The sequence below is a fragment of the Lissotriton vulgaris genome, chromosome 4_1, assembly GCF_964263255.1.
Source record: "Lissotriton vulgaris chromosome 4_1, aLisVul1.2, whole genome shotgun sequence".
NCBI lineage: Eukaryota > Metazoa > Chordata > Amphibia > Caudata > Salamandridae > Lissotriton > Lissotriton vulgaris.
The window spans coordinates 356397465-356417820 of NC_141691.1; the positions used below are offsets into that span (position 1 = coordinate 356397465).

The 20356-nt window shown below is 47.8% G+C and overlaps 1 protein-coding gene across 2 annotated transcripts in view; it reads left to right on the forward strand.

The window, feature by feature from the left end:
• Positions 1–20356, forward strand: part of LRCH2 (leucine rich repeats and calponin homology domain containing 2) — a 927979-nt gene that overhangs the window by 473831 nt on the left and 433792 nt on the right. For both annotated transcript variants that reach the window (XM_086918732.1, XM_086918733.1), the window contains exon 10: positions 16871–16938. In XM_086918732.1, coding sequence (XP_086774858.1) covers positions 16871–16938 — 68 coding nt within the window. The remainder of the gene's footprint in view (positions 1–16870; positions 16939–20356) is intronic.

Here is a 20356-nt window from a genome sequence, read left to right on the forward strand (position 1 = left end):
TGCAGAGGGGAAAGATGCAGCGAAGTTTGCCATCAGGTGTGGACTGGACACCGCAGATTCACTGGCTAGGGCGATTTCCACAACAGTGGCCCTCCGTCTCCACGCCTGGTTGCGGTCCACTGGTTTTTCAGGAGATGCAAAAAAATCTCCTATGGACATGCCCTTTGATGTTACTCGCCTGTTTGGTGATAAGGCAGATAGTGAGCTGGATTGTTTTAAGGACTCTAGGGCTACAGCCAAGTCCTTAGGTCTCTTCACCAAGTGCCCGGCCACGGCTGCTTTTCGTTCCTTTCGTTGCCACAGAAGGGGTGCCCCGACATGTTAGTTCAGCTAGAAACCTGCGCAGAACCAAACTCTGAGCGGACCTGGTTCCCGCCTCTGTGGGACAGGGGGCCAGCGTGCGGGTCAGTCCACGTCCGCTCCCGCAGCATCCGCCACAAAGCCTTCCTAGTCCGAGCTTTGGGGCACACCCCACCCCGGTGGGCGGCAGGATTCTCCATCACCTTCCTCACTGGTGTTCGGTTACCTCGGACAGGTGGGTGCTGCAAATCGTCTGAGGGGGCCACTCCCTCCCCTTCGAGTCTGCCCCTCCAGCCATGCCACTTCCGTTCCACTGCATGTCGGGGGACCATTTTGCTCTTCTCCAGCAGGAAGTCACGGCCCTCTTGGCCAAGGGGGCCAAGGAGTGCGTACCTGGGCCAGAAGTAGGACGTGGTTGTTATTCCCACTACTTTCTGGTCCCAAAGAAGGAGAAAGGGGGCCTGCGTCCCATCTTGGACCCCAGGAACGTCAACCACTTCCTCCGGAAGGAGAAGTTCAAGATGTTTACTCTAGCTCCGTTCTTGGCTGCCCTCGACTCTGGAGACTGGTTGGTAGCGTTGGACTTGCAGGACGCATATTTTCATATCCCAGTCCTGCCAGCCCACAGGTGTTACCTGCGGCTCACGGTAGGACAAGAGCCCTTTCAGTTTGCTGTGCCCCCCTTCAGCCTTACCAGTGTTCATGAGAGTGATGGCTGTGGTCGCAGCTCATCTGTGCAGAACAGGGATTTCAGTCTTCCCCTATCTCGACGACTGGTTGTTGAAGGTGGGCTCTCCCCAGGCAGTTGTCTCCCACCTCCAGACTACGGCCGACCTCCTGCATTTGCTGGGGTTTTCCATCAACGTACCAAAGTCACACCTGAGTTCCTCTCAGAAGCTCCCCTTCATCGGAGCGGTTCTGGATTTAACGCAGTTTCGGGTTTATCCTCCCGAGCAGCGAGCCAGTCTATGATTCTGATCTTTCAGCCTCTATCCCGGGTTTAATTCAGGATGACCCTCCGGCTCCTGGGCCTCAGGCCTTCTGCATCCTGCTAATGCAACATGCCAGATTGCATATGTGGGCTCTGCATTGGGACCTGAAGTTCCAGTGGGCACAGCATCAGGGCAACCTGTCCGATCACTTCCAGATCTCGGAGGGCACTTCACGACAATTGCAGTGGTGGCTCACAAATCTCAATTGGGTCAATGGCAGATCCCTCTCCCTTCCCCAACCTGAGCACACTGTGGTGAAGGATGCATCCCTCCTGGGATGAGGCGGCAACATGGGAGAGGCGGAGATCAGAGGCCTCTGGTCTCCGGCGGAGTCCCGGCTCCACATCAACCTTCTGGAGCGTCGGGCGATCCGGCTTGCACTGAAGGCATTCCTTCCCTCTGTCCGGGGAAGTGTAGTGCAGGTGTTCACGGACAACACCACTGCCATGTGGTACTGCAACAAACAGGCGGGTGGGGTCGTGTACCCTATGTTAGGAGTTTCTCTGCCTCTGGACATGGCTGGAACATCAAGGCATTACCTTGGTGGTTCAACACCTGGCAGGTTCTCTGAACGCCAGGGCTGACGAACTGAGCCGCCGTTGCATGATGGATCACGAATGGCGTCTGAACTCATGCGTGGCGCAAGGTCTCTTTCTACAGTGGGGAGAGCCTTGGTTAGATCTAGCCGCCACCGAAGAGAATGCGCAATGTCATCAGTTCTGCGTGTTGGAATTTCCAAGGCAGCACTCGCTCCGCGGCGCTTTTCGTCACTAGTGGAGCTGCGGTCTATTGTATGCCTTTCCGCCTATTCCACTTCTGCCCAGAGGGCTGAAGAAGATTCCGCACGACCGGGCCCAAGTTATCCTTGTAGCTCCGGATTGGGCACGAAGATGCTAGTATCCCGAGCTACTCAGCATGGCTATCGATCCCCCGATCCGACTGCCTCTTCAGGAGGATTTTTGTCGCAGCAGCATGGGACGGTCCTCCACCCGAACCTGTCCAGCCTCCACCTCCATGCGTGGAGATTGAGAGGCGACAGTTGACAACTCTGGACGTTCCTCCCGAAGTCTGTAATGTCATTCTGGCAGCCAGGCGTCCCTCCACTAAGACAGTATACGCCTGCAGGTGGAACAAATTTGTGGCATGGTGCACAGCAAACATTGTGGATCCCCTTTCTGACCCTCTTTCCAAGGTCCTTCTGTTCGTTCTTTATTTGACCCAGCAGGGCTCTGCTCTGGACACTATCAAGGGTTATCTCTCAGCCATTTCCGCTTTTCTAAGGCTTCCAGATCAGCCTTCTCTTTTTAAGTCGCCGGTTGTTAATAGCTTCCTGAAGGGTATTACACACACCTTTCCTCCTGTGCCTTTCATAATGCCTCAATGAGACTTAAATCTTGTCTTGACCTATCTGATGAGCGCTCCCTTTGAGCGGCTTCATAACTGTCTCTTACGTCTTCACACTCTAAAGATAGCTTTCATCGTAGGTATCACCTTTGCCAGAAGAGTGAGTGAGCTCCAGGCTCTTTCTTCTGAACCTCCTTTTCTCTCTGTTCATCCGCACAAGGTGGTTCTGAGGACCCGTCCTACTTTCTTGCCAAAGGTTGTCACGCCCTTCCACATCGGGCACACCATTACTTTGTCCACCATCTTTCCGCCTCCGCATCCTTCAAAAGAGAAAGAGAGGCTCCACTGTCTGGACCCAAAAAGTGTGCTCTTGATTTATCAGATGTGCACACAACAGTTCCGGGTGGATGACCAACTTTTTGCTGGCTACGTCGGCTCCAAAAAAGGTCGGGCCGTGCACAAATAGACCATCTCCCGTTGGGTCGTTCTGTGCATCAAAGCATGTTACTTGTTGGCTAAAATCGAGCCTCCTGTGGGGCTGCATGCCCATTCTACCAGGGCAAAGGCAGCCACTTCTGCCTTGGGACATGGTGTCCCCTTGCAGGATATCTGTCAGGCAGCTACGTGGGCCTCGCTACACACGTTTACCAAGCATTACTGCTTTGACAGTCAGGTCTTGAGAGACGGCTTCTTTGGCCGTTCTGTTCTCTGTGACTTTCTGGTAAGAAGGTAAGGAATCTATTACTAAAGTGTCTCTTTCAGATACACATGTTGCTACTTGCACAACAATATATCTGTAAGGGACATTAGTTAGTGATAGATTCCTTCCCGCCCCACCCTTTCTCCCTGTTCTGAAAACTGATTTCTAGGGTCAAGGTCATCCCTTTTAGGGCCCTAGTTTCAAGGCATGAATGGTCAGTTTCTTGCATGGCTCTGCGTTCCTGGTGCGCAAAGTCGTGTACAGAACTGAAGTCGTGTGGATGGGTGGTGCCTAAGTAGTCTCTGTGACCTCATCTCAGCGCTTCCGACGCCAACGATGGATGCTGAACCGCACGACTCCACCTTCCGACTCACAGGGGTACTGCTGATGAAAACTTTCCAGATCCAGTCTGACACCTGGGGATATTCTAAGGTAAGAAATCTATCACTAACTAATGTCTTTTACAGATACATCGTTACACAAGTAGTAACTTGTGCGTTTAGGTGCCACCACAGCGCACTGATGTCAGTTCTTTTCTTTTCACACCAGTCAGTGTAGATCCAGAGAGAACAACCTCCAGTCACTTTTTGACTGCCCTTTTTCAACTTTTTGCCCATGTATTTTCTTGATTTGTCTCCAGGTGTTGTAGGGATGCCCATAAGGAAGGCTGGATTCAAGCCCTGTGGTGCCTGTCACTGGAAAATGGCAGTGACAGACCTGCACCTCATCTGTCTCTGATACATTGATGGCAATCTCAATGCAAAGACCGGCATTGATTTTCGCGCCACGTGCCCCAAGGCCTATTAGGGAGCGATCCCTAAAGCTCCTTTCCCCTTGACATATGACACCACGACAATCTCGATCCCAGTCGAGAGGAAGGTCGTGGAGCCATAGATATTCATTGCAGTCGAGATCGTAGCACTCCGATAAGTCCCACAAAAAGTAGAAGAGCAAGAAGTCACCATGTCCGTCAAAGTGATTCCCAAATAACAAGTGAGTGTCTTCACTCGAAGGCCTGGCTCCTGGAGGTTTTGGAGGGGCCCTTATTCGTTCACCGCTGGTGGGTCCACCCTCTGTGCCAGTCAGGCCCCTTGCGTCTGTAGATGGTTCTAGACTGGCAATAGTTGTGTTACCTCGACCTTCCCAGACAACGGTGCCACTGTCAATGCCATCCCTATTCTTATCCCTGACTCTGACACGAAGCCAGAAGGAAATCATCCGACAATGACTGGAGCCATTCCCTTCAGGCCAGAGCCTGAGCCCAATTCCTATGGGCTAAGACCTAGAGAAAATTGGGAGGGGCCACTGACCCTGAAGAATATCAGCCCCTAGACCCGAATACGGACTGGTGTGAGGAATTGGCGGATGACAGTGGACAAGACTCTTCCCCAAATACTGGCTTAGTCTCACCTCTGACTGCGGCTACAGAAGAGGTTGCCATATTTGCTTTGGTGGTGAGGCTGGTGTCCGAGGTCCTGGACAAAGTATGTATGTATGTATGTGTCTTGTAAAGCGCACTGCTGCCCTGAGGCGTCGTGGCGCTGTAGACCGATGGGGAACCCATCCTGGCTATCCCTGTGAGATGGTCCCTACTGGGTATCTCCAAGGTGAAACTAGGCATCCCCGGCGAATGTGGGGGGGCGTTGTGGAGATGAGGCAAGCTAATGCCCAGAGTTGCCGAGTGTGATCCCTGGTTAGAGTAGGCACCGAGGCGAGAATTATCGAGTCCTCTGACCCTGGTCCACGACCCTGCCTCGTCGGGAATTGAACCCTGGTCCCGGGCCGTTCTCTGCTTCCGGGTCTGCCGCCTCTAACCAGTGAGCCACACCACTCCACTTTAAGGAGTGGCCCTCCTTGGCATTCGGGACTAACGTCTTGCTGGAGGATATTCAATGGGAGTCACTCCTTCAGAACCGCTTCTCTCATTTGATGAAGCCCTTATGGATGTCCTGCTCGTGGTCTGGCCCAAGCCCTGCACAGGTGTTCCTGTGGAAAGGACAATGGCCAGCAGCCATCTCCCTGCACGAGGGGACCTCTCTTTCCTCATCCAGTACCCTATCCCTGGAGAGCTTGGTGGTCCAAGCCTCCACTTCCTGTGTAAATCCTGGTGCATCCCCTTGCACTCCAGCAAATAGGGTATCCAAAAGGCTGGACAACGTGGGTAAGAGAATGTTTTCTTATGCTATCCTGGCATTGTTATCTGTGAACACCGTATGCCTTTTAGGCTGTTACTCCCATTCCCTTTGGGATTCGGTTGTGCAGGTGCTTCCTATGTTCCCAGAGGAGTCTTGCGCCATACTCTCACAAGCTATGACCGATGGGAGAGGCGCAGCTAAGTTTACAATCATATGTAGGTTGGACACAAGATTCGCCAGGCGGAGAGGTTTCTTTGTCGGTGGCTTTTCAGCGCCATGCCTGGCTGAAGACTGCTGATTTTTCATGGGATATCCAAGCTTCGCTTCAGGACATGCTCTTTGATATCTCCTGTCTCTTATGAGACAGGGTGGGTGCAGTGCTGGAGCGCTTCAAGGACAGCAGAGCTACGACCAAGTCTATGGGCCTTTCAAGGCTTCCCCCCTTTCAACCTCTGTCCGCCTTTTGCTCCTTTCTTGGCCGTGGAAGGTGTTTCCAGCTTCATCTCTTATCCGCCAAGCCACCTTGGCACGCAATCTTCCCACAGACCACATGACACAGCACCCACAGACCCTGTGGGTCAGACAGCCAGAGGTTGGTCATTTCTACCACATCCTGGCAGCTGCAGTCTCCAAGCCTGTTAAGTGTACCCTGCGACCATCTTGGGCAGCCATTGGGCTGCAGGATCCTCCATCACCTGCACCCCTGGAGGTCAATAGCCTACGAGAGGCTGGGCTCCTAGGAATGTCCGAAAGGGCTGCTTCCTTCCCTTAGGGTCTACCCTTCCACCCATACCACCCACTTACAACAGGCTGAGGGAGGACCATTTCTCTTTATTCCATCAGGAAGTAGCGGATCTCTTGGCCAAGGGAGCCATAAAGAGGGTGCCGGCATAAGAAGTAGGTCTTGAGTGCTATTCTCGCTACTTTCTTGTGCCCAAGGAAGATGGAGGCCTTCATCCCATTCTAGATGTCTGCCCTCTCAATTTCTTCACGAAAATGGAGAAATCCAATTTGCTCATGCTCGCACAAGTCCTGTCTGCCATGACCCCGGGGAGACTGAATGGTGGTGTTGGACTAGTAGGACACTTATTTCCATATTCCTGTCCTGCCTGCCCATAGACGTTACCTGTGGTTCACAGTAGGCCATGAACACTTTACGATTGCTGTGCTCCCCTTCAGCCTCACCAATGCCCCTTGTGTGTTCACCAAGGTGGTGGCTCATCTGCAGAGATGAGGGCTACCAGTCTTACTCTATCTCGACTACTGGCTGTTGAAGGCGGGCTCTTCCCAAGCAGTCGTCTTCCATCTTCAGACTACAGCTGACCTTATCCACTCACTATGGTTCACTAGCAGCGTGCCCTAGTCACACCTTACCCCTTCTCAGATGCTCCCTTTCATCCTAAATTGTTTTGGAAATAGTGCAGTTCCGGGCTTAGCCTCAAGAACAGCGAGTCCAGGATATTGTGGCAGATGTCGATGTTTCAGCCGCTATCTTGGGTTTCGTTGAGACTAACTCTGAGGTTGCTGGCCCTCATGGCCTCCTGCATCCTGCTTGTGACACATGCCTGTTGGCATACGGGGGCTCTGCTGTGGTACCTGAAGTTCCATAGGGGGCAACATATGGGGAATCTCTCCAACATGGTCCAGATCACTGAGGGCACTGTAAAAGATCTACAGTGGTGGTTAACAAACCACGATTGGACCAGCGACAGACCTCGCTCCCTACTCCAACCTGATCTGACAGTAGTGACAGATGCTTCACTCCTGGTATGGGGCGGCCATCTGGGAGAGGTGGGGATCAGAGGATTCTGGTCTATGGTGCAATCCAGACTCCACATCAACCTGTTGAAGCTTTGAGCAACCTGATGGCTTTGAAAGCCTTTCTACCCTCCATAAAGGGGAATCTAGTGCAGGTGTTCACGGACAGCACCACTGCCATGTGGTTCTGCAACACACAGGACGGTATGGGGTCGTGGACCTTTTGTCAAGAGGTCGTGCACCTCAGCACATGGCTGGAACATCAGGGCAATTTCCGGGTGGTTCGATACCTGGTGGGCTCTCCGAATGCCAGAACGGACAAAGTCACCCGAAGATGCTTAGCGGATTTTCAAATGGCGTCTCCACCCATAGGTGGTACAAGGTCTCTTACAGCAGTGGGGAAAGGCTTGATTAGAACTGACTGCCACCGCAGAGATCCACAGTGTCAGCAGTTTTGCACGCTCTATTTTCTGAAGTGGCTCTTGATCGGATACGCTTTTTATCTCGAGCGGAGCTCAGGCCTCCTGTATGCCCCACTGCCCATATCAATCCTCCTCAGAGTTTTCAAGAAGATCACGAATTACCGGGCTCAAGACATCCTTGTGGCTCTGCATTGGGCTTGGAGTTTGGTATCCCAAGCTGTTGAGCATGGGCATCAGTCCTCCGATCAGGCTGCCCCTTAGGGAGAATCTTCAGTTGCAGCAGTAGGGGAGGGTTATCCGCCTAAACCTGTCAATACTCCGCCTTCATTCGTGGAGATTGAGCATTAACAGTTGACAGCTTTCAACCTTCTGCCCGAAGTCTGCAATGTTATCTTGGCAGCCTGGTATCAAGACTGTATACGCCGGCTGTTAGAATAAATGTGTGGCATGGTGTGCTGAGAAACAGATTGATCCCTTAACGGTTCCCTTTTCCCAGGTTTATCCTTATCCTAGCCCAGTAGGTCTTTTCATTGGGCACTTAGAAAGATTGTTTATCTGAAATCTCTGCCTTTTTGGGATTGCCAGATCAGCCCTCTCTTTTTAAGACCCCAATTGTGAATAGGTTCCTTAGAGGTCTACAACACGTGTCCCTCAGCTCCCTTGTTGTACATCAGTGGGACAATAAATTGGTTCTTAGTTTCTTAATGTGCACTCCCTTGGAGTCGCTTCACTCTTGTCCTATTAGGCTGCTCACCATCAAGACTGTTTTTCTAGTGGTAATTACATCTGCCCTTATGGTCAGTGAGATACAGGCACTATCCTCATAGCCTTCCTATTTCTCTTTGTGTCCCCAACAATCTGGTCCTTCAAACTCAAGCTTCCTTATTGCCGAAGGTCGTCACCCTGTTCCACGTAGGTCAGTCCATCACTTTGCCTACTTTTTAAGCTCCGTCTCGCCCCTCTAAGGAAGAGGAGGGACTCAGCTGGACCCAAAAAGAGCATTGTCGTTCTACCTTGACTGCACAAAACCATTCCGGATGGACAATCAACTCTTTGTGGGGTATGTCGGAGCCAAATAAGGGAAGGCTGTGCAGAAACAGACCATCTCCCGATGGATTGTGGTCTGCATTAAAATCAGCTACGCTTTGGCCAAGAAGCAACTCCCAGAGGGTTTGCGTGCTCATTCAACCAGAGCAAAGGCTGTGAGTACTGGGTTAGCACCAGTGCTTAATTTGTGCTGGTGCTTTCCGGTGCTTAGCACCCGCACCTAATTATCAGTATACCTATATATACACATATACCGGGTCTACGGTACACACGCTGATGCTGGTGCACGTAATTGATTTCAATATAAGTAATTATTACTTGCTTCGCTATCGCTACGGGACTTGGCAGTGGCGCAGACAGTGAGTGGCAGTGTTACTGTTGAATGAACTCTCAAGTGTTACTTCTTGTCCGATTACGGAGACTCTGTAGTCACTTCACTTCTTCAGCACTGCACACTTCTTCAAGACACTGTTCTCTCTCAATGATGATCAGATTCTTTCTGATCTCACTGACTGGCTGCTCGCTATACGCTCTAAATGTTGCAGTGTAGCTGCCGGCACCAGCCCAGTGGGCGGGACACTGTTGGGCAGGGCTGTATTTTGGTTCTTGGGGGTTGGGACTGTGCGCGCAGCGTGTGCACTACGCAGATTAAAGATTATTGTGGAGGATTGATTGCGCATGCGTATTCGCCTCTGTGTCAGACCCCCAGCATACCCGCACCACGGCCGCACCTAGTCTTCGTGGTGGTGGTTGAGGTTCCATCAACGCAACGGCCGTGCCTTCACTCACTGGCTCAATTAACCCGGCTGGGCGACGTTGTGAGCCTTGAGTTAGCCAGGATCTGGCAAAAGCTGCACCAGGTGAAACAGGACCTCCTGGCAGGCCTAAAGCAAGCCCTAATCAATCAAACAGACACAGACAGTTAGCTGAGCAGCAGCCGGCAGTTCACAGCGAGAGTCCCAGCCAGTCCAGAGTCCCACGGCTACCCACGTCCACTCAACTGGTCCCAGGCGCCACTGTACCCGGCGCCCGGCCGGCCCGTCCTCTGTCCCAGCCATCCCCATCACCATCCGATCCATCCAGTCCACTCCCAGCCAGCCCACTCCCAGCCAGCCCAGTTCCTGAAGTTTGTTGCGGGCACGCCTCTGAGCCAGTATGTCTCTAGGCGCTGTACAGTAAATCCTTGGCAATCCGCGTAGGATGCGTTTCTTCTGGGTGCTGCTCGTCTCCCGGCAGGTTTGTACAGAACAGTGTTAACTGAGTGACAAGTAAGCATATGCTCGCAGGGGAGTGTTGTGCTTTAAAAGTTTTCTCGCGCTCTCACAAATGATTGTATTTGCATAGTGCATTAATGTAAGGCTCAACTTCATACGTTGTTCACTTGTGTTTTCTTGTCACTAATGTAACAATGTCAGGGGCGGCTCTAGGCTCATGGTGGCCCTGGGCAGGGAGCCTAGGTAGGGGGCCCCGGAAGAGGGGGTCCGGGCGGAGCGCGGAGGTCAGTGAAGGGGGAGGGGGGGGGGGGGGGGGAGTGTGTCAGGGTGTTTGGAAGTGGAACAGAGCTGGAGGCCGCCAAATCCCTGCCAGGGGCCGCCACACAAATATGTATCCATCCTCAGAGGATTATTATATTAAGGATATATATTGGCATGGTGGCCCCTGGGGTTTGGTGACCCTGTGCAGGTGCACAGCTTGCACATGCCTAAGGCCGCCCCTGACAATGTCCTCTACAAACGTGCTAGAATACTGGTGGCACCAGAGAAAGCTAAGCACATTTACGCGTTTAGCCATGGATTTACAGCGCCTAGGCTCAGCCTGACCTGTGCCCTGCCATGTGGGAGCTTTCAGTCTTACGCATTGGCATGGGTGCATGATGTGCTTGCAGGCAGGGACACTGACAAAATTGGAAAAAAGGTTCTGTGTGTTTTATTTCAGTCGAAATATCGACGCATACATAGAATGGAAGCATGCAGGGCCTCTCTGGAAGCAACCAAGTATATTATTATTATTTCCATTTGGTTAATAACTCCATCCATTAAGGTTGAATTTGTGGCTCCCCTTACATTTTAGTGAGCTTTGAAGCAATGAATGATTCTCAGTGGAAATTGTGGAGCCAAACCATCTTTGGCGACATTGTAAAAAAAAGCAAGAGTCCATCAAAGGCGGGGATATTTAGCCTTAGAAAATGAAGGTTAAGTTCCTCAAAACGTAAACATTCCCTGTCTTTTCCTTAAAGAATCAGGGACCCACCTAGCTATCTGTGGTGCGGCAGGTGCAAAGGCACCGAGACTTAGAGGTGGGTTAGGTGTTTCCATCCTGCCCTGCACCGGCTGAAGTTATTTTAAAGGACTTCCGCTCAGATTTTCTTTCTTTTTTTTTTAACGCAGCGCTACTGTGGCCTTGCTAGTTCCTTGTTTACATTTTATTTGCAGGGGAAATGGAACCAGAGGAAACACGAAAAATAGAGAAGCGAAAAGAAAAAGGAAAATGAGCGGGTGAAATATAGAAACGAGAGGAGGAGCGGAATACGTGACTGAAAACAAAAAAGAAGATACTGGGTGGGAGGGATCAAAAGTAAGATCAGGACGAGGAAAAGGGGCAAAGAACGACCTAGAGAATGGGTCCAGAAATAAGGATGTCATATTGAACGGAGATGAATGAGAACCTAGTAAGAGAGAGAGAGGAGGGAAGTGAGAGACGGAAAAAGAGGATAGGACGGAGAGAGTGAAAAGGAGGAAGAAGCTGAGAGGGTGGAGGTATAAAGATAAGCAGGGCCATAACTTAACATGTGTATTTGTAAAGCACACGCTCACCTAAGGGCAACTTGGAGCTGAATAACAGATATTTATTGTTACCAACTCAATGGTACTCATTTTATCGACCTTGGAGGGATGAAAGTAGTGGGGTTTGAATCTGTGGCCATGTGGTTGAACACAGGCCCCTATAGTGGGCACATTAGTCGACTCAGCCACCAGACCCGGCATTACTAGTGCACAGACGCCTGGTCTAGGTGTGAGGGGCCCACTGCACATCAACTATGTCTGTTTTTTTTATATCAAGCCAGCATCAGCAAGGGGTCCATTTCCTTACCTGCATTATATTCGGACAACATATTCTGTTACCATACCATAGTGGTCAGCTTCCCACTACGAACTCGCTGGGTGGCAGGCATGGACCCTCATGCAGATTTTAAACTCCCCTCCAAGAAACTCTCCCAGATAAAGCGATTTAGCCTCATGCCCTCTATCAAGCAGTTTCCCCTCCATTCCATTCCTGATCCCAAACAAAAAAAATGAAATGTTATAGCCATAACTCAATAAATAAGACACAGTCACATAACAGTGAAAAGGCCAGCACACACTGCGCCTACCGCATCTTCATGGACTGATTCAGACCATGGTCTTTCTGTAAGGGAAAGGAAATCAATACCTATTAGAAAGACACTTGGGACTGCTGATGACGTCACAAGGTCATACCAAGGACAAAATGTTGGCGATAAAAAGGCCACTAACAGAGTATCACATCTGTCCGGACCTGGAGATAGCTGGGAGCAGGAAGATGCATTTATGCTTTGGCACAGCTTCAAGCATTTAGACACTACTAGTGTCTAAATGCTTGAAGCAGTGCCAACGCTATACGTTTTAAAGTAATGCAGGTGGTCCAGTTCTCACAAGTGCAGGTAATGTGAATAATAATATATGATGCACATATGGACAAGACTGGGACTCCCAATCAATGTACCGGTCACCGTCTTACTCTGTGGCTCATTTGCTATGTTTGTCCTTAGTGTGATGTTTGCATTTTTCTCAATCTTATGACTTCTTCAGTGATGTAACTTTGAGAGCAGCACCATCACTCTGAAAATTGTTCCACCCCCATTGGCTTGGATGCCTTTCTTTAACATTTTCATGCTTTCTGGCCTGGCCCAGGTGCCTTTGTGTGACATTGCTATGTTTTCTGGCCTGGGTGCCTTTGTGTGATATTTCTATGCTTTCTGGCCTGGGTGCCTTTGTGTGACATTTCCATGATTTCTGGCCTGGGTGCCTTTTTGTGACATGTCCATACTTTCTGGCCAGGCTGGGTGCCTTTGTGTGACATGTCTATGTTTTCTGGCCTGGGTGCCTTTGTGTGACATTTCTATGCTTTCTGGCCTGGGTGCCTTTGTGTGACTTTTCCATGATTTCTGGCCTGGGTGGCTTTGTGTGACGTTTCCATGTTTCCTTGTCTGAGTACTTATGAGTGTCAGAGTGTGAGATTTCCATGCTTTCTGGCCATGGTGCTTATGTGTGATATTTCCACGGATTATGGCCTGGCTGGAATGGAGGCTTATGTGTTACTGTGACACATTTCCATGCTTTCTAGCCTGAGTGCTTATGTCAGGTCATCATTTACGATTTACTATGCTTTGAAAGTTGATACAGCTTAATATGTAATGGAAAATGTTTTTGAGGGGAGAAGTCTTCTCATGTAAACACCTCTGGCAGTTGTTAAGCTTGCTGCGCTTGCTTGCTATGCACCGTATGGGGGCTGATGGAACAAAACTTGCCAGGGCTGCTTTGGGTTCCCATTCCTGCTCTGAGGCTCAATTATGGAATAATTGTTGTGAATCAGCGTGTAACTAACTCTGCACACTGCCACCACACCTTGCTTTTGTTGAAATACCGGACGCCAAAGCTTAAAAGGGAGGCAAACTACTGACAAAATATAATATACTGATTAGCAAAGTGAAAATTGTATACAAACAGTACTGGCCCTACCTGTTCTTTATGGTGAAAGTGATATTGAGTCTCTGTGTAAAAGATTCAACATTGCCAGTCGAGAAACCATACGTGCTTGCAGAAAGTTTTACGGAATCTGGAGGAAAAGAATTTAAAAGGCACTTCAAGAAGCTTTTGATGACCTTACACACTATTGCTATCAGTACTGCAGAATATGAGCGGGGCTTTTCTCAAATGAATCTTATTTGCACATCTACAAGAGCATCGTTTCTGACTGAAAACAACATGTTCTTTAACCCGTTGCGTGCTGCCGTTGGCCGTCGCAAGCACTACCTTCGTAGTGCTGCGCACGTCCAATGGCCGACACGGCCCCACCCGCGCATGGCAACGCCCGCACAGCGGCGGAATTACCGCCGCGGTTAACGGTTTAATGTTTTTAAATCTTGTTGACCCACCATTGAAGAGATTCAACTCCATCCTCTTTGTTTAGTCATTGGCTTGCAAAAGGACGAAGAGCAGCTGATGACACTAGGAGTAAAGCAAGAAAGAGTAAGACCTGGAATGCACAAGCAATTTAGACTGTTTGTGGGCCTTTCTAGAAAAATAGATGCTAGCCAATTCCAAATGACAAAACGTGTCATTGCAAGGTTTTGGAAAAGTTAGGCTTTTTTGGGTGTTTTCGGATAATTAATTATTGTTCTAGGTTATATAGGTTATTTATTTGCAATTATAACATTTTGTTTACAGTGTCAATTTATTTAATATTTTGTTATATTTACGTCTCTTCCTTGTTTGGATGTTATATTTATTGTTCTATTTTATATATGTTAATTGTTTTGTTTTTATAAGACAATACTTTTTTGTTTTTCTTTTTAGAACATGTATTTATTTCACTGTATTCATCTATATTTTAGTTTGTTATTTTGTCTTTATTTATTTATATTTTGTATGGTACTATGGTCATTTTTCATTAATGGGTATGACTTGACATAACGAAATTCAAACTGCCCAGCCAGCCACTACCTATTCTTTTAGCCTAGGTGCCTATTGGACTTTTGGGGGGAGTTGACATTTTTCTGTGCTTTAATTAAAAAGTCATATTTAGAATATATATGCCTTCTAATTTCTGTCTTGTCTGCATGATACAGAACTACATTTGGAAACACCAGTTATGTTCCATATTTTTTACTATTAAGAATGCCTAATAAATGCACATGTAGCTCCATGTCAGTGAGTTTATAGTAACAAGCCCAATTGTTAATCATCTAAAAGTAATCGCTTCAAAGAAATACTAACTCTGCTATTTATGAATCCCAAACCCCTTCGGCCACTGGAATGACAGTGACTCCTTCAAGTGTATTTCATGATTCTATTCAGCTTATTTGTTCTGTTTTGACTAGTGTTTGTTTTCACAAGCTTTTGGTTTATTTTGTCACATAAGCTATTTAAAAGTTGTATCTTTGATCTCATACACTCTATTAAAAAGGGCAGACCCTACCCCAGTATTGTCCTTTCCCCAAATCAGCATACAGAGCACTGGAATTATTGTCCATTTTCAAAGCATTAGTGATGTTATCTAATTTATTCCAAAATTGTGCTTTAAATGCACTTTTGATTTAAATGTTTTCAAAATGTTCACAGGGCAGGGGAACCTCCTATCAAAAGCTTATTATGAGGAAGGCAGGATCCCTTGCTGAAATTCATCTGGCGTTTCACAGTGCCAGTTGAGGATGTGGGTGGAGGTAATAGAGGAAGTGGGTGGAGTCAAAGGAAAGTAGGTTTGGCCTCCAACAAAGATTTGAGCACCTGCACTTCAAATTTTACAAATTAAGCATTGGTTAGCCCACGGAGTTCCGGTCCTGGACATCTGCTAGGCAGTAACGTGGGCCTCGCTGCACATGTTCACCAAGCACTACTACCTGGAAAGTCATGTCAGTTGGAAGGGCAGTTCGCCCATTCGGTCCTGCGGGACTTTTTGGTTTAAACCATGTTTGCAGACCCTTCTCCAGGAAGGTAGTTCTTGGGTATCTATTTTAAGATAAGGATGAACAAGTGTCTTGCTTTCGGTAACTCCGTATCTGGTAAAGATTCCATCTAGCCGTACATTGCTTTCTCATTGACCCATTCTTCCTGCTATGTACCAGATTTCTAGGGTCAAGACTTTTCCCCTCTCAGGGCCCTAGTTTTCCACATCAGTGGTCAGACCTTCTGCCTGGCCGGGGCCTTAATTACCCTACTCACCTCCTGGATTGATATTTCACCTCCCAGAGAAGTAGTTGCTGATGTTTGTCATGACTTGACAAGTCACTGTCTGATCAATCCAGCAAAAGGTGCAAGTCAATGTTAGTACTCCGGGTCTTCAGGTATCGGGAGTGGGAAGCTGGGCAAACCACAATCAGCACAGTAGAACAGACTATTGAGGTAACCTAGGATGGCCCTCTTGATCTGCGTCTTCCTCCATAGGACAATGCAGACTCCGATGGGTTATTCCCTTTGGCAACTTTGCAGATTAGACCCAGGTCCTCCAATGCATGTTGCAGGGCCTAGTACACAGTAGTGCGGTAATATAGACCAGGCAGCCACCGCCACCAGTTTCTCCCTACCTCTTTGAAGTCGTCACTCTGCTGCACCTGTCAACCCTCTTGTGGAGGGTCCCGCCCAAACTACTGTTGAGCAGTTGGAGGACAGGGAACCGCAGGGCGTGGAGAACAGCAATTAACTGTTCTGTTCGGATGCCGTTCCCATGCGGGTCACCTCCATGCAGCCTGCAGCTCCGCCTCCCGCTCAACTGGTTCCCAAAGAGTTGGTATTCCACGTAATGTGCTCCCTCCCACCTATTCTGATATGCTTATTGTTGAGCTGTTGTGCGGAGGATCTCTCGGTTGCCTCTGCCCTCTGGTAGTGGTACATAAACCTGAGAAAACTGTGAGCCAGCACCCCCAAATGTGACATGTTGCTCTCTACTGAAGAAGGACAAATATCCGGAAATGTGTCTAGAGATACACAGCACTGGCAGAATACCTAAGATTTTCAACTAAAGTGAGTGTTACACACTGAATTTACAACAATGCACCTGAGCAAATTGTGTGTTGGTACGCCGGGCTGTGTGCTCTCTCCAACTTTTGTCAGTGCCAGGTGTTTGTTAAGTTACGGTACAAGCTTTGCACTGGCTGCTGTTCCTCAGCTCTCCTCCATGTGAAGACAAAGTTACTGAAATTCTTTAAGAGTTTGCAAGAGGTTCAGCTCACAGGGCATTGTTTTTGAGACCAGTGGTGAGTGCTTCAGATGGAATTTTGAGCCAGGAGTACAGCATTCTTCTTGGTTCTTAGTCAACACACACTTAAAATAGGCATTAGGCTTTTTTGTGAATTCCTAATTTTGGATAGAAAACTCTATAAATTCTGTAATATATTTATAATAGAGCCCATGATTACTGTTGTTTTTTTGTATTTAGGAACGAGTAAAGCATTTGGAAAGGTCGCTGAAAAATGAAGAAACTGAAGAGTGGGTGGAACAAAAAAGGTAGCTCACTGTGCTATGCTAAAATACTTCGAAACGTATTGTTTTAGTTTGGAAGCACGTTAATTTTTATATTAACAATTCAAGTTATTGATGTTCCTACCATCAACCGCATTTTCTCGTTGGGATAATTGTTCAGTGCCAAAATTGAGTCATAGATTTATGTATATATTACTTATATGTTTTGGTGCTTTGATTGCACAAAGTCAGTATTATAAACTATAGGAAAACTTGAAATATGGTAGTTCATGGTTCCCTGTGAAGTATGGATTTCACCTTTATAGTTACATCTCCCAAACCACTCTACAGAGCCTTACCATTGTCAGGGGTACTGGAATCATGTGGCATGTTGGACCAAATTATGTGGAAAGGTTATCAAAAGTATGGGGTCCACGGTGCACATTATCCCTCACGTTATTTGGCAGTATTAGCTTCATCCATTTTAGCTAGAAACAAGGGAGCCTATTAAGAAAGGTAAAGTTGGTCAAAAACTTAAGCTTAAGGCGAAATTTTACTTTTCTATGCATGCCAGGGATTCACAAAGGGAAAATGTATAGGGGCTGGTGTAAACCCATATACAGGCGTGGAACTCTCTAACACGGGTGCGGCGATCTCCGCACCCGTACATCCTCTACAGGCAGTTGAACATGGATGTTTGAAGCTGTGGCTTGCCTTGAAAGGTTGGGAACGCCACAAATATGGAAGCTCGTCAGCATTCTCAAACTTTCATCCAACTCATTGGCGTCCTGGAAACAGAAGGAGATTTATACTTGCAAATATCTGGCTTGGTTCTAATTTCAAGGAGCAAAGGAAAACCGTTTGGTGAAGCAATTGGCAAAGACTTTTATCAAGGGGAAAAATCTTTTCTAAGCACACCAACAAAAAAGTGGGGTGGGGAAAGGGTGTGAAAACATAAGTTCAGAATAGTATTATGCCAGTGGACATCTGCACCAGGCACAGCTTTCTGTGCTAATTTTAATAGGAATTGTGAATTCCAAAAAGTTGTAAATCTGCACCTGCTCTGCACATAGAAGTAGATCGAAATCTGCACCTGCTCTGCACATAGAAGTAGATCTGTGGATACAAATGTACTACTTTACTTGTGATTAGTAACCAGGGCTTTACATGGAATCCCCAAAATAGTCAAATTATGTGGCAATTGCTGTCAATCTATAATTTATGTGGTTAACACTGCAGCCATTAAACCCACATTCCATTCATTGCCATTGATAGCTACACTTTGAAGAAAACTAACTACTCCAAATAAACATGTAATATAAAAAATACATAATGTGTAAGATAGTCCTAGATTGCTTTCTTGGGCTACTGTTGACGTTTGGAACCAAATTGGCCTTTGGCCTCTTAGATTATATTGTCACCGGAATATGTTATACTGTTCCATTAGTGTGTTTTGACAGATTTTTGGAGACTCACTACATGGCATATGGAAGTAGTTAAGAGCGGACACAATACTATTTCCCCAGGCTGGTCTCCTTCAAAACGAAAATACAAAAGGTGGCGAAGTAAATAAGAATCAAACTAAACAAAACCAATGGTTTCTGTATGAAACCGCTCTCACCAAAGAAATTGTTTGAGAAGAGCCAAGTGCAGGCCCTGCATCACAAGCCAAGCATGCTTTCCAGTTGGCCAACCAGGGTATACTTTGATTAAGTTCTTCCTGCTAGAAGCACTTAAGCTTAACATTGATCAGGTTGGAGACCATTAATTAAACAGCTGCTTAAAAGAAAAAATATGATAGAGACTTCTAATTACAGATTCCTCACCATTTGAGTATTCCTAAAGGATCCGAATGGATCTGGAAAAACTTCAACAGTACACCTGAGTGTTGGTAGGTGGCGCTGGCGGCTCCACATAAACATCATTCTGGGCTTGACATGTACGGGCCTTCATAGGTGTAACCCTTTGACGATGACATCAGTTTTTTTCTTTCCGCACAAACAGACATGGATCAGGAGGTACACCGTATCTCATTAAGATAATTCTTAACAAAATTTCTACTGAAGGGAAATGTGTTGGCTCCTAAATTGGCAGGGATTAAACCCTGTATTAAATGTTGCAAACAAATGTCTGTGACTTGTCCGCTAGTGGTGCCTGGGGGTCGGATCATGATTCCAAGGCCAGCAGAGATTATTGCAGCCCAAAAACCATTCAAGACCAAGAAGCGAAGTTCTTAGTTGCAAACCACCATAAGACCCTGCGCGGGATGGTTCAAGTTCTAAAGGTAGCGCTCGGTCCTGGTCTGGTCTGCTGTGCATTGAAAGTCTTCTTTTCATTTGTTTCTTTTGCTTTTTCAGCCTGGCTGATGAGGTGTGATGTCCAGAAACCGGTCACAGGATGGTTGTTTCGGGTCCAGGGAGGACCTGGCTTAGCAGTTTGGGCTGGGCTGTTAGCATGAGGAGCAGGGTCAAGACGGATTTGCATATGCCTGGTTCCAAACTGGGGTGGCGTGGTGAGCAGAAGAGCGATGAATTAAACCCAGATTGTTGTGACTGGGGGTGAATGTTTGCATTGTTCAGCATTCCATCCATCATTTCTTTCTTTTGCGTTGCATGTCTTCCTGCACTCAATTAAGGTGAAGCTACTGCATGCGCCCACGGGTAACACCACCCCCATGTGTACTGCAAGAACAGGGCGGTGGGATTCTGGTCCCTGTGCAAGGAGGCTTTGCGTCTCTGGGCATGGCTAGGCTCTCAAAGGACTTTTCGGGTAACACACCACCTGGTTAGTTTCATGAACGCCAGAGTGGACAAACTAAGCCACCCATTCCTTGAGGTTCATGAATGGTGGTTACACACTGAAGTGGTGCTGGATGTTTTCTGCAAATGGCAAAAACCCTGGATTGATGCGTTCACCACTACAAGAATGCACAAAGTTAGCGGCTTTGTGACTTGGAGTTTCCAGAGCGGAGGCAGTTGAGTGCTTTCGACCTTCCTCTCTAAGTTGTGGATGTCATCTTTGCAGCCAACGCTCAACCAAACCTGTACTTGACGGCCATTTGGATAAGTTTGAGTCCTAGTGCGCTGCTGAACAGATCAACCCACTCCAAACAAATCATTACATGCGGAGTCCCCCAGGGCTCCTCCCTATCGCCCCATTTGTTTAATATCTATATCCTCCCCTTAATTCAGGCCCTCAGAGATCTACAAGTAATGGTGTTCAATCACGCAGATGATTTGCAGTTGGTTTTTACTATCGACAACTCTGAAACATCAATCTCGAATTTCCAGTCAACTATGAGATCCATCCAAGCCTGGATGGACCAAAATCATCTAAAATTGAACCCAGGGAAAACCGAGCTGCTCCTTACGGGAGACAGCGCCAGGTACTGGAGCCCACACTACTGGCCGTTAAGGCTAAGCCAAGCCCCTGTCTTATCCCCCTCGGCAAAGACACTTGGAGT